This window comes from Mixophyes fleayi, chromosome 7 (assembly GCF_038048845.1).
Source record: "Mixophyes fleayi isolate aMixFle1 chromosome 7, aMixFle1.hap1, whole genome shotgun sequence".
NCBI classification, from domain to species: domain Eukaryota; kingdom Metazoa; phylum Chordata; class Amphibia; order Anura; family Limnodynastidae; genus Mixophyes; species Mixophyes fleayi.
Window position 1 is genome coordinate 135,948,696 of NC_134408.1, and position 14,546 is coordinate 135,963,241.

Below are 14,546 nucleotides of genomic sequence, written 5' to 3' on the forward strand. Positions count from 1 at the left end.
ACCATGAGGATGAGAGACATTGGGACTGTCTCTTTTACATGTTTCATGTTTGGATGCTTGAATATTTTTATTACATGATTATTTAGGCACATAGAAGTGCATGTACCTGTACCAAATGTGTCTGTAAGGTATTGGTAACAAAATCCACCCCTGTGAAAGAATAGGATGACCCCCAATTATCTGGACAGTCTGAGCACCACATCCTGTCTCTTTGTGGGGGTAGAGACAATCTGGGGCTACCTCTAACAAGGAAATTTCCCCACAAATGTGCCCTTTCCACACCTTGAATCTCATTGAAATCTCATACTTCCATGTGGTGCAATTTGAGTGTGTCCAGACCATATTTACCTAGATGTCCGCCCAGCTTCTCCTAGTGGAAGATTCACTATTCCCTCCCTACCCAAGTAAAAGCAATGATCCTGGTGCAGATCCTCGCACTTCCCATAAATATCATCATCGGCTATTTATATAGCGCCACTAATTCAGCAGCGCTGTACAGAGAACTCACGTTAGTCCCTGCTCCATTGGAGCTTACAGTCTAAATTCTCTAACATACACAGAGACTATGGTCAGTTTAATAGCAGCCAGTTAACCTACTAGCAGGGGAGGGCTGGCAAACTTCACCCCGGGGGCCAAGACTCGACTCAACATCCTATTTTAAAGGGGGAAAAATGCCGGTGGCCCAGTGACCCTGCCCAAGTTAGCCCACTTTGGGAACGGCCCAGGGGGCAGATACCCCCCTGCCCAGCCTGCCCCTGCCTACCAGTATGATTTTGGAGTTTGGGAGGAAACCAGAGCACCCGGAGGAAACCCACGGGGAGATCATACCAACTCCACACAGATAAGGCAGAAGTGCTAACCACTAAGCCATTGTGCTGCCCATAAATATAGGTGCATTTGTGCAAAAATTATTTCCCAGAAATAATAAATGCACATTAATAAATAACCCTCACCTTGTGCATTATTTCATCAACTATATAGCTTTAAGGGCTATATTTACAGATACATTGATATTATACAGTTTTGATCATATAGTCCTTTAAACAAGTAATAAAAGTCTTAATTCCCAAGACAGCCAAGCCTGTTGTTTGCTGACATTTAAATGCACACTCACAGGGACTCATCTTTTTACCTTCAGCCACTTAATAAGGAATTACATCTTTATCTCATATGATTGACAGGTGTTTTGGTAAGCTGATCTGTCTGCAGGCAATTAGTCATCTGATGTAACTAGTCCTATAGATATTATGTAAGGCGAAGGATTATGTCATGTTCCGGATCCCTTGTCTTGTAACACAGACAATATTTTTAACCCTGATTAGGAAGGGTGCCCCTCCACTTCCCCCTGGCTCGGAACAGTTACTGTAATCACCATCCATCCATCACCAACTGAAAGGTTCATCTTCCACTTCAAAGAACTTCGATAACGCAGCCTGCGTCATATAGACGGCAGCCACTGGCTGCGGGAGAGTGAGGACTGGTTTTTTTCTTCCTTAACTTTCCCCCTGTAGTTATTTTTTGCTGTCAGATGAGGAATAAAATTCACATTTTGTTCCATAAATTAGACAATTAATTCAGCGAGGAGTTTACAAATGCTAAATTGCAGAGTCATCAATTGCCGTTAGTTGACATTTCTGGAGCGGTAGCTGAGAATCAGCCTGTGGGAGTTCCGTCTTCCTGTCGCGCAGGGACCAGCGCGGCACAGAATGTAAATGACTTCAGTATCAGCACAACGCGGTGCTAAGGTGCACGATACTATATATTTTGAAATACAATGCATTTATGCTGTGTATTAAGTAACAATCCAGTATAAAAATAATAGGGATATCAGGAAGCTGGTAAAGAGAAAATAAACCAATATCTAAGAATTCGGTATTGTTGATGGCTATTTTTCTTGTGTATTCAGCTCCCAGGGAATTTCCTTGTCAGTCAATTCATTTACATAGTGCATTCCTTATTTGTATGTAATAAACCTGGTAAACTTGCTCATTAAGTGCAATATAATTTAACTGTTGTCTTCCTAAAATGTCGCTAAACATCAGCATTGGAATTGTCAGGTATGAACCGTGCTGAAATAACTTTGTTCCATGTGAAAGTGATGTTTCATTGCAGCATAGAAAGAAAGTAATGTATTACCTCCCCACTTCTTTACAAACAGCTGCAATTCCATCCATATCTTTAGGAAAGTGTCTTGACGGGATCTAAAGCAGGTCAAAATGCTGCAGTCGTTTGAGCTGCTGTGGCATCATTGGCCCTGCCCATGTATATGAATAACCCACCCCACAAAGTGCATTTTTGCAAAGACTGCAAACTTGTTAGTCACTCTCTGGGATCTATTTATCAAACTGCAATAGCCTAAATATCCAGAGAAAACAGTTGTCTTCTCCAGAGAATGGTACGTGGAAGTAAGTCACTGGAACGCAGACGGACGGTGGCTGTGTGTTGTCAAAAAGCTCCAACGCATTTCATTTAATGTACAGACTTTCAAGGATCCAGTGACTCACTTCCATGTTCCATACGTGGCAGGATACCAGGACACAGTGGAACACAATCATCGTCTGGGGACATCCAAGCAAAGACTGAAAGAGCCAGTAGCAGCATTATAGGAACAACTAGATTAAGATTCTACTGTTCCAGCCGAATTGGCCTTAGTATGAAACCGTTCCAGAGACGTTTATACCTATTTACTGAAACAGCTATATCACTGTGCCATTGTTTCATCATTTGCGTGAATCACACTTATTTTGCCATATCAGATCTACGCTTGCAGTTAGTCTTTATTTTTAGTGGTTGCTAACGTTATTGGTTAATTTCAGCTTTTACATTTATTTTTGTTTCACGTTTTGCTTTTAGTTTGCTTATTTATTTATCTATTTTTATGTTTACTCATTCTATCTACTAGTGTTTGCTTTGACTTTTGAGTGTTTACTTTTCTCAGTGAGTTTATGATCCAATATATCCTTATTTATATTACAGATATTCTTGAAACTGCGCTGTCTTTGAACCCTTGTTTGTTGCTATATTTTATGAGGTGCTGCAAACTTGGTGAGAGCACTTCCTTTATTTACTAACTTTGAGAAATAGCCGCATCCATCTTTTGAGATGGGGGCCCACAATAAATATCACACAGGTCCCTGTATTTGCAAAGGCTAGTAAGTCACTCACACAGGGGGGAAATTTAATTGGCCGCATTACTGTAAAAAGTAACGCAGCCTGTGCACTATTACCAACGTTACGGTAATAATGCATGTAATTACTGTTAAGCAGGGTTAAAGTTACCATATTAACGGTAATAGATTTGGCACCACGTTACTTGCGGCAGAATTGAATTCCCCCCACAGTGTTAATCACGCTGTTATCATACTAGTGTATTGGTAAAACCAGCACAACGGAGACTGCTACTGCAGGCATCTCTGGCACACCTACAATTGTAATTATATTCCGGAAAGCAGGACAAAATAAGCCCCACCCATATTCATCAAAACTCCGCCCACAAATGGGCATAGTTGTTTTAAACACCACCCACTTTTCTGTTAAGCTCCACCCCGCTAATCTGGATGTCCCACCAAAATTAAGATAGTTGGGAGGTCTGTATGCATTTTGTGGTGGGCTGCACTACAAAGTCAGGGAAAGGAGTGTCTCTGGAGGTTGACTATGATGAGTATATTAATCCAGACACCCTTCAGTTCTATTCCCCCCACATACACATACACACACACACACACACACACACACAGGCACATGCCGGTTATGTCTCCTGCTCATGCTGGCCACATAGGCCACGGCCCATCACCAGAGATATTGGGGAGCACCATAGCTTGTGCTGGCTCCAGGCACCATGGCCCCTTCCTGCACCCCTCCACTAATCTCAGGTAGAGTGACTGTTCTTGACAGAGATTGAACATTTATGTAATGCTGTTTGGTTCTTATAACCACTCGTCACTACATATTTCATCATTTGTTTCATGGAGATATTTTTTACCTCTTTAATTTCCATTCAGTGTAATGCGAAAGCTGATTAATGCTTGGGAAGAAATATTTATATATACATTTTGCGGCACGATGAAAACGTTTGAGATCTGACTGCCAGGAAGATGAGATATGGAATGGTACGGGGTGAAACATGCCAGTGATACATTGTGTCGGTCTTTCTGTCTACACTTCCCTTCTTCTCTTCCCTATACGACCTGTGATCGTATTAGCAATGTCTGCTGTGGGTCGCAGTGTAACCAAATTAAATGACTGCTCTATTTCTTTCCATGACATTAATCTGTAACAATCTTTCTTCCGCATGTCCCTAAATGGCCTGCTGTAATGCCTTTCAGACCCTGCCAACTGCAAAATAATATACAATATGCGTGAAGAATATTGTGCTTTCTGCCGTCAGAGAAGGACTCTTTGTACATCTTCTACCTACAGAATTATATTTTAATTTCATTGATATCTATTTGTCAGCAGGTAGTAAGGGAGGTTTCTATTATTTCAAAGTATATTTTGAATATATTTCATAATGACAAATGCAATAAGATCTCTGGACATGGGCCAACACCAAACATGGCAAGCTAGTGTTATAGCCCACTTATACACTATCGTTCCCACAGTCTGCTATTGTCTATTCAGGCCTAAAAGGAAAGCAGTAAGCAAGGGAAGGTTTTTACGACCTAATCTTCAATGCTTGACCCAATTTTACTAACCCCATGCTGACCCACTGTCCTTTCCCTCTCTCCTTCTTCATATCCCCCATTTTTCGATGCCTACTGTATGTACAATTGACTTTTTTACATGATCCGTAACAGAACAAATAAAGGGGACAAGAGATATATCAAGAAATATTATTAAGTAAAATACATTTCATGAACATGTGGATACTCTGGTTCCCCTCGATGCCAAGGCATACTTACTGGGTATAATTTGAAGATTGCTTGGCACAAAAAGATTTTCTAGCTGGTAACCCCATGGACCCTAACTTTAATGTTTATCTAACAGAATACTAAACTGCAAATACAACTTACAACAACAATACAACATAGATGGAGTGTTACAAACTAACACCAACGTGACATATGCATGATCCACTCACAAGAATCCCTGAAGATTCCATGCCGCATTCCATTCTTCTCCACCTAAATCGTTAAAGCGATCACATGACCAGGATTCATGTCAATTGGTTACTGGTTGGTTTTCTGTGACCTGAGGAGACCAGAGACAAGGACCCAAGACCCTTTCTGCCTCCTATGTACATGGATTAAATATAACATATTATGCTATGCTACCTTCAAATGACTTTAATAGCTTGTGCATGCAGCCTTGCAATACTTACTAAATACATGGTTTATCTTTCTAAATCCCGTCTGTGCTTTTCAGCCATGTATTTATATTGTAAGATGGCGTTATGTATTCTGTTTGCACTGAGAAATGACACAAATCTGTACTCTGGAAACAATTATATAATGTTGGGTGCACAGCAGCTATGTGTCATATCTTGGCTCAATGAAAACAATCACCTCTGCCCGATGATATAAATGTATGGCTGAAGAACACAGATGGGTAGCAGAAAGGAATCATTGTATTTAATAAAGGACACAGGAGGCCTATATAAGTCAATATATGCATCTTTCAGTCTATGTAAAGTATAATGGAGATAAAATATTTCCCTCCCAGAAACACAGCCCCCGCCTCTTGAGATGTCATTGTGGCTATAGAATGAATGTCAGAAAAATAATATGCACATAGTTTGCAATATCCTGTTTATTTAAGAAATGTGTCTCTGGCTAGCCTTTCTGGCAAATTTTACAGATCCAATTTGGAGGTGGTAAGTTGAATTTATTTTGGTTCCGGACATGAAAACTCATTTATCAGCTTTAGAGGCAGACTGATAAATCTAGACAGTGGGTCGCAGCCAAGATCAAGGAAAACAAATGAAAAAGACATTTTTGTTTCCGTTTTCTTTTTTCGTGTGTTGACTCCTCCGTCTCTGAGGTGGTCTCAAGTCGGACTGAAATAGAGCAAGCGATTTATTATTGGTCTGAGGATCATATGTAAAACAGAATCTGAATATTTGCTGCTGGAATGAGAGATTGTTTTTTTTTTTAAATGAACAGGATCTATCTTTTAACAGCTTAGTTTAGAATTAAGGGGCCGGAATCATCAAGGAATGTAAAAGTCAATATGTACCTTATTTTGCATAAAATTGCACTGCGCATAGTCAGCACTGGAGCGACACCCGATTCACCTTCACGCGCAAAGGACCCTTACTACAGCTTGCGATTTCAGGGTTGGAATAGGGAGGTGAATGGGCGTGTGTCATACTTGCCAACTCTCCCGGGAGTCCGGGAGACTCCTGAAATTTGGGTCAGTCTCCTGGACTCCTGGGAGAGCTGGCATTTCTCCTGCATCACGCAACTCCCTTGCTAAAATGACACGATTCACAGAGAATCGCGTCATTTTGGCTCCGCCCCCAACAAAAACCGTCATTTTACTCATGGGGGCAGGGCCAAAATGACGCGATTCAAGGCTCCCTGTCCCCTCCCTTCCTCTAGTCACGCCCCTCTCCCGGACTTTGCCTACTGATAGTAGGCAAGTATGGCCAAGCTCCAGCACACACAGCTGCGTCCAATTAAAGCTTTGGGCATTTCAGAGGTACGTATTTTTCGGTCGAATCACTTGCACCGGCTACAGGTCTGGTGTAAGTGCCAATAACTAGTGATGACGGCTAGAATGCAAGCTAGAGTATGTACAACCAGGAGCAACTGTAAAAATATATTTTATGTACAGTAGTCATTGATAACCTCCTAATAAATGTATTTTGGGGGAAAAACAAGAAAAAATACCTTTTTTTTTTATTTATTTTTTAATGTTTTCTCATTAATGACTATTGGGTCTGATTCATTAAGGAAAGTTAAGCAAAGAATTGAGTAAGTTTTCTTACTCAAGTTTTCTGGACAAAACCATGTTACAATGCAAGGGGTGCAAATTAGTTTATTATTTTGCACATAAGGAAAATACTGACTGCTTTTTCATGTAGCACACAAATACTTGATAGATTATTTGTACCCTTAAATTTTAAGTTGATCTCGAACATGGCCTACCCCAAATATAAATCTGCCACCACATTTTAAATTTACCTCCCCCTCCAATGTAACATGGTTTTGCCTTACTTACTTACTTTTGCTTAAGTTTCCTTAATTAATCAGGCCCTATATTATTAACGTTATTTGAAAAGATTTTTATTTTATTTCTGTGTGTTCTTTTGTGACTTTATATTCCACATAAGTATGGTACGTTTCCTTTAGTGTATTGTCTGTTAGAGCAGAACGGACCTAGACCCGTATTCATCACCAGATGTATCTTTACTGCTTCTTGTTGAATACGGACGTGCGTATACCCGATGTATGTGCGTTTGTTTTAAAAACACACATTGTGTTTGTTTTACGTTCCTTGATTTAGGCCCATGGTATTCTTTTACTAATCTGTATCATAGGGAAACCGAGGGGGGTTTCCTAGTGCTTGGAAACCCCCTTCCAAGGCTCGGGCACTGTATAATTGAGGTGGCTGGACCCTGCTCCCGCTTCACACGGCTCTACTTGAAAAGGTAGAGCTGCGTGCACATAACAGTAGTGCATGCAGCATTGCCCTTGTATATTATGGGGATAGGAAGAGTTGGAGAACAGCCAAGCACTGTCTAATATTATAGTCATGCCCCCATGCATGCTGGTCATGCCCACTGGTGGCGTGGTGTGGAAACCCCCCTCCACAAATCCTGCATTTGCCCCTGTGTATCACAACCTAGTAAGAGGACACCTATAACTCCAACTGATCTTTTATACACCCAGTTGTGCTGCTGTGACCGTAGATCCTATGGGAAAGTATTATAACTATTCCACACTTACCAACATTTGAATACAATTTCCAGAGACAATTGGACTCAGTAATCTGTATGTGTTTGTACAGAATATTATATACAGACATAGGACATTGCACCTTTCCAACATAACCTGACCTCTGGACGTGATCATAATACAATTATATTACACGCTATACCAGAGGTTGAAGTGGAAATTTTGAAGTGCCAGTATGGAAAATAGGAGTGAGTGGAAATTGATAGTTTTAAAATTAAAACAGAAGGAGAAATGGCTGTATGCAGTGTTGGCTAACCTGTGACACTCCAGGTGTTGTGAAACTACAAGTCCCAGCATGCTTTGCCAATATATATAGCAGCTTATTGTTGGAAGGATATGCTGAGACTTGTAGTTTCACAACACCTGGAGTGTCACAGGTTAACCAACACTGCCGTATGTCATACCAACATACACCAGCCTTGTTCTACCACTGCTCTATACATATGTTATTTATACTTACCAACTTTTTGGTTTCCCCTCTGGGAGATCCCGGAGGCAAGGTGAAGCGGGAGTACTGAAGGGGGCAGTAATTTGCGAATCGTAATTCGCATTTTGGCTCCATGCCTGTGTCGGAATGACGCCAAATCGTCATTTTGCAGCCGGGTGGGGGCAAAATGATACAATTCACCGTGAATAGCGTGATTCACCAGGAAGTGAGCAGGATACGGGAGAATGGTCTGCTTTTCCGGGAGTCCGGGAAACCTACCCGGAATTTGGGAGTCGCCCCCCCCCCTTGACATTTCGGAAGAGTGGGCAAGTATAACGTTATTACATTATTTTGATGTTATAAACCAAAAATTTAAATACAGAAATCTGTGTCATATGTCATCAATTTGTGAAAACTGTTCCCATTGTGTGTCTGGCAAAATAGACTGTCTGGAATGTTCTCACCTTTGACATAGAAGCATTATGCTCTTTTATTTACAGTTGTATGTGTACAGAAACTATGAAAACAATCAATATTTCTTCAGATTGTATTTATACCCCCAATTTGCACTTGCAATAAAACAATGTCAGAACGCTTCAGAGGTAACAGTAATGAGAACTGATCACAGTACAAATGACATCTGATGAGTCAGACGTTAGATCCAGACGGTGCGGAGATAATTCAGCTGTGTGATGTGAAGTGACCTTTGGCCGAATGTTTTATCCCTTTTCTGTGATTAACCAGCGCTCCTTTCTAAATAGTGATACAGACCTCAGTGGAAAGCTTCTAACTCCAAAGTGACAAGTTGGCCTTTACCACCGAGCCATTCTTTAGATGATCACATAAATTGCCAAAAGAATAAGATCAGGACTAATATTGTGGAAGCCAGCGGCCTGTCTGACACGGTTCTGTGGCTCGAAACTAAACAGCCCACGAGAAGTCTATTCATGTACAGCCTGAGCTTGTATTATACATTATTTGGAATCGGGACATCTTTGTGGACACTTCACCCATTGTATCTTGAAATTTAATTTGATTTGAACTCTATACATCATGACATTAGGCATTAAATGTTCTCTTAATTTGCTTACACTTCACACGTTATTTTTGATGCCCTTGTACTTTGGCAACGCAGCTAAAATAACAGCTGTATTATATCCTGTGTTAATTAAGGAAATCCGTCTGGCAATCAAAACAGGCCATTCATAGAAGACATTAATTTAAGAAGTGTAACTTTCTTTGCTAATGCACTCCACATCTCCCAGAAGCCTTTGCCATGTGGCGATGTTTTGCTTTCATTTGGAAATGTTATTTCGCATATTAGTAATGCCAGAGCAATAAATCCATAAATATTGTTAGTTAAACATTTTCATTAGCTCACTTAGTTTCTTATACACCTGTATTTTCTGTTTTGGGTTATTGGTGAGTGCTGCCATCCAAATTCACAGCTTCAGAAACAAGAATGAGGAGGAGGTAGAGATTACCGGAGGGTTATTTTATACAGTTCTGTGAGAAGCTCATTGTTTTATTCATAAACGGTCACGGTGCCTCATTTGCATGATTTCTTGCTATACCCATCTATTTGAACTAACATGCCTAATACTTTCATTACAGGGATGCACATATTGGGCCTGAGTCATTAAGGAAAGTAAAGCATAATAAAGGAGTACCTTTCCCCTGGGCAAAAAAAACATGTTGCATTGGAGGGGGGAGGTAAATTTAAAATGTGGGGACAGATTTATAGTTTGGGTACGGCATGTCCTAGGTTAACTTGAAATTTCAGTGTAAAGATAAAGCTATCAAGTATATGTGTGCTAGATGAAAAAACAGCCAGTATTTAACTTATGTGCAAAATAATAAACTGATTTGCACCCCTTGCATTGTAATATGGTTTGTCCCAGAGAAGATTATTTTTTTTTTGCCTTACTTTCCTTAATGACTCCCGAAATTCGGGTCAGTCTCCCGCATACCTTGTTCAAAATGACGGGATTCACCGATAATCGTGTCATTTTGGCCCCTCCCACCCATTAGCCACGCCCCTCTCCCGGACGTCGCCTACTGGATGTAGGCAAGTATGTCCTTTATACACAATTACACCAGGTATCAGTGTTAGTCAAACGGAATAATGTTTATCTGTGACCCACCTGTCCAAGACCACTCTGACACCCCCCCCCCATAATTCTGATATCAAACTGATACTGGCAATTTACATACCAGTTCCTTCACGGTGCTTCTACATGATCTGTGCACCATGATAATGATTGGATGGTCATATCTCATAGTTATAGTAAAGAAGAACCAGTTACTAAGGAACCTACTCATCTCTATAGTCCTTTATGACAAAGTTATCCTACAGAGCGGTCACATGGTCTATACCAGAGGAGCCACCCGTGATTGGATGTTGATATCAGCTGACCAGTGACCAACATAACTGGCCAATTGTGGATGAACCAAAGTGTATGAGCCATTTTGCATTGGTATTCTGATGCTTGTTTAAAGTAAGACATAAAGACCTTGGTCAATTGACGGACCCAGGATAGGGTAGGACTCCATGGTGTCCTGGTTTTTCTTTGACATTACTGCTTTTTGTGGGAATATAATTCTGTGGTGGCTTTTATGGAGTGAGAAAACTTCATGTCCTTTTTTTCCTGTTTTAGAACTAAAGAAGCCCTAAGCATGGGCCACAAGTAGATACCATAATGTATATTATCTTGTCCATTGCTGGTATATAAATTCACAGTATCTTTTCAATGCTTTTTTTCTAGGAAAGGTTTCAAGTAAAGAACCCTCCACACACATATATCCTGAAGCTGAAAGGATATCTAGATCCAGCAGTAACACGAAAGGTGAGAGAATATTTATTACCTTGTCATTTTGATGGGCATTAGTTGGGATGCTCCATGACTGATCATTCATCACGCTGACGTTTCGGGAGAGCATCCAGTGAGAGTTTAGAGAGGGCTACATCATGGAAAGTTCTTTGAGAGGAAACCAAAGAGCAGACAGTTTAGCAGTGTCGCGAAGCGGTCCAAAAGTGGTATTAAGAAAGCGATTTGTATCTGCAAAATTGACTTCTTACCAAATCAGTGTGACAACAACAGACTGCTATACATGGTAATAAAATAACTTGGCGAAATTGGAAGAAATATCTTAAAATAACAGCTTTACTGCAAAAATATCTGTAATTAATAATATCCATGCAAGCCAGATGTGCTCGTATCCTGTGGTGATGCCTGAGCTGGGAAAGCTTAGTAGATCATATTGCTGATTGCTTCTACGGTCTTCTCAATTCGAACAATCCCTGCTTTGCGGGTTCCATAAAACTGCTTTATATTAGTACTGATAAGTGAGTTATGCAGAACTGATTGTTTATTTGTGTGTTTCTTAAAGTGTACCTGTCTCCTACACACAGTGGAAGCAGCCATTTTGTGGGAGGAGCAAATGTTCATGAGAATATAGCCTTTCAATTCACAAGGCGCTAATATTATTTCTGAGGTATGAGGCACTCTGTGTTTCATATGCCTCTTTTACTGGAATTCAGAGTCCATGTGGATTATTAGAGATACTGGTGGTTGATACCACAGATAACCGTTTAGTGCATTTTGCCTCCTCCAAAGGGAAGCAGGGAGGGCGGCAGAGCAAACTTGAGGCCTCCCGAGTTTCTTTATTTCTGTAGATGAAGGGAGCCCTGCCCTGAGGCGGCGTTCTAGTGATTCTGATATCAAAGTGCCAGCAAGGTGCATCCGCATAAACTAAGCAGCAGAATAAGCCATCCAATTATAACCTTGCAAAGATCACCGTTACCAAACAGCTTTAGAGGAACTTGGCTGTGAAACCACATTGGTACTGCTTACATCAGCGAGTTATAATGTTCAATTTCAAATCTGATGCTTTTCTGCTAACGTAGTGGGAGGACCCCCGAAGTACCGCCGCATTATAGATATTACCGTTATTACGGTAATATTAACCCGACTTTTTGCTCGCAGCTCAGGGAGCTGCGAGCAAAAAGCCGGCGTCAGAACTACCGTAATAATGGTAATTACGTGCACTATTACCGTAATAACGGTACTAGTTTTAGCGCGGCGGTACCTCGGGGGGAATTGAATGCCCCCCTATAAATCATACTGCCGGAATGTTCGGGACTCATGAGTTCCAGGGAGTCATTCCAGAGTATCCCTCCCTCCTGGATCCCGCCTCTTCCTGTTGTACAAAGGGTGGGTCAGGACCTCGCCAGACAGGTCTTGATGATGTAATCTCGCCATTGCACAGCGGGAAGCAGGAATGCAATGAGGCTCCCTGCAATTGCCATTTGGACCTCCCCTCTGGTGGAATTATCTGAATTAATAAATAAATAAATAAAAGAAAATGACACTTACCTGCTCTCCCCCGATTCTCTAATCCAGTAAGTCCTGTGATGCCTGTAACATTCTTGGCAGAAGATCTTATCGAAGTAGTTTTTTTTTTTTTTTCCAAACCGCTTGTGGTGTCGTCAAGTTTCCCCCATGGGGGAGCGCCCATGACAACACCGCTAGAAGTTTGAGAAAAACCAGAAAAGGATCTCCTGTTCGGACCATTATAGACATCAGTATCCATCTGATAGGAGGATCAGGCCGCTGCAGGTAAATGAAATATTCTTCTTTTATTTATGTGTCCAAAACAACATTTTGTTTTTGGGTGGAGTTATCTTTTAATGTGATACATGTGAGTCTGTCTTTGTGTTTTAAATAGTCTTATTTTACATCATGTTTTATATATAAATTAACACTAGTGGTTGGAAAATACATTTATCAAGTGAGAACAAAACCCCCCACAAAAGCCTGTGTTTAAATAAGAGCACATATTTAAATGCTAGTAAAATACATCACATTAGTTAGCCAACAGTACATAATATATTAATATGTTAGTTTTGGCGACCCTCCTTCTTTATCTGTTTTCCATTGGTTGGATAAGAAAGATATCACTTAATTTTCTATATTATTATTACTGTTACTCAGCGTTTCTGAAGCAACAACATGTCATGCAGTAATGTATATTCTGTACAATCAGTAAAACACTTCACAAGTCCAACCTATGACCATGTTAGGACCTTGTTCATTAATCCATAGTGTCTGGAGGTATTTTGTGCCTCTATGACCTGACATTTTTTCATACATTCCAGGTACAAAGTGCATGTAGGTAGTTTGCCCAGTGCACATCAAGGAGCACACCGATGCAAAAGTGCCATCTCCTAACCCTTTAGAACCTCTAGTCTACCTAGATCTATCAGAGCAGGCTGGCACAGGAGACCTGATCCAGTTCTCCCCTGCTTTTACCTAGCCTGGATAAAGCTAGGAGGATGTCCTAGTCCCGTCCCAGTGATGCAGTGATGGTGGGATCAGGACAGAATTAAACAAACTGGACCAAGTGGTCGTGGAAGGTTGGGGTGCTGTAATGGTGGTTCGCTCCATAGAACCTATTTTAAGCATAAATTCAAGTATATGAATGGGCATTTATAAATGGACCATAGGCATTAATAAATGGGCCATAGGGGATAAGGAGATAATTGAAACTTTAGTTTGTTCCCTACAATACTGCTTGGTTAAGATCCATTTATGTCATAAATGAATCGCAAGAATGAAGGGACATGAGGCTGTCCCTATGGTGTGTATGTTGTTATGACATTGGCTGAAATGGGCTTTCTGTATAAAAATCACCTGGAAGCTACAAAACAGGTCTCATTGACAGTATAGGCTGACTCCAGATTTCCACTACCTCCTGGGACGTGTTACGGGGAGAGAAATGTGCTCCGTCCATTGCCCCCATTAACCCGGAAAAATCGCCCTAGATTTGCCTCTTCTCCAACCCGTCCCACAAAACTATATCTTGTGAATGTGGGCGAACAACAAAGAACATTCATGTGCCTAGCCCTCACTCTTCAACGATCACCCCTTTCGCCCATCCGATCCCACCATTTATATATGTCATAAAAGTTGCTCAAAATCTTTGCATTGTTCGTAAAAATGTTGTTGTTTTCCGCAAGCAAATCAATCCTACATCATCTTGTGTTTATAGGAAGGGACAGGATTGGGGGCTAGATCTGACATGAAGAGAGATACTTGTTGCAACAATCTTTTGTTATAAGTGAAACTTAGGCAAAAATAATGTAATAAACTTGTAGTGGCTTTGTCTCTTTGATGACTGTTAAATTTTGGCAATTGCAGACCCATTCTTTATGTACAAAT

General features: G+C 40.8%; 1 protein-coding gene across 7 annotated transcripts in view; it reads left to right on the forward strand.

Moving 5' to 3' along the window:
* FMNL2 (formin like 2) overlaps nucleotides 1-14,546 on the forward strand; it is a 184,872-nt gene that overhangs the window by 97,514 nt on the left and 72,812 nt on the right. For all 7 annotated transcript variants that reach the window (XM_075180885.1, XM_075180887.1, XM_075180884.1 and 4 more), the window contains exon 3: nucleotides 11,091-11,171. In XM_075180885.1, the coding sequence (XP_075036986.1) occupies nucleotides 11,091-11,171 (81 nt within the window). The remainder of the gene's footprint in view (nucleotides 1-11,090; nucleotides 11,172-14,546) is intronic.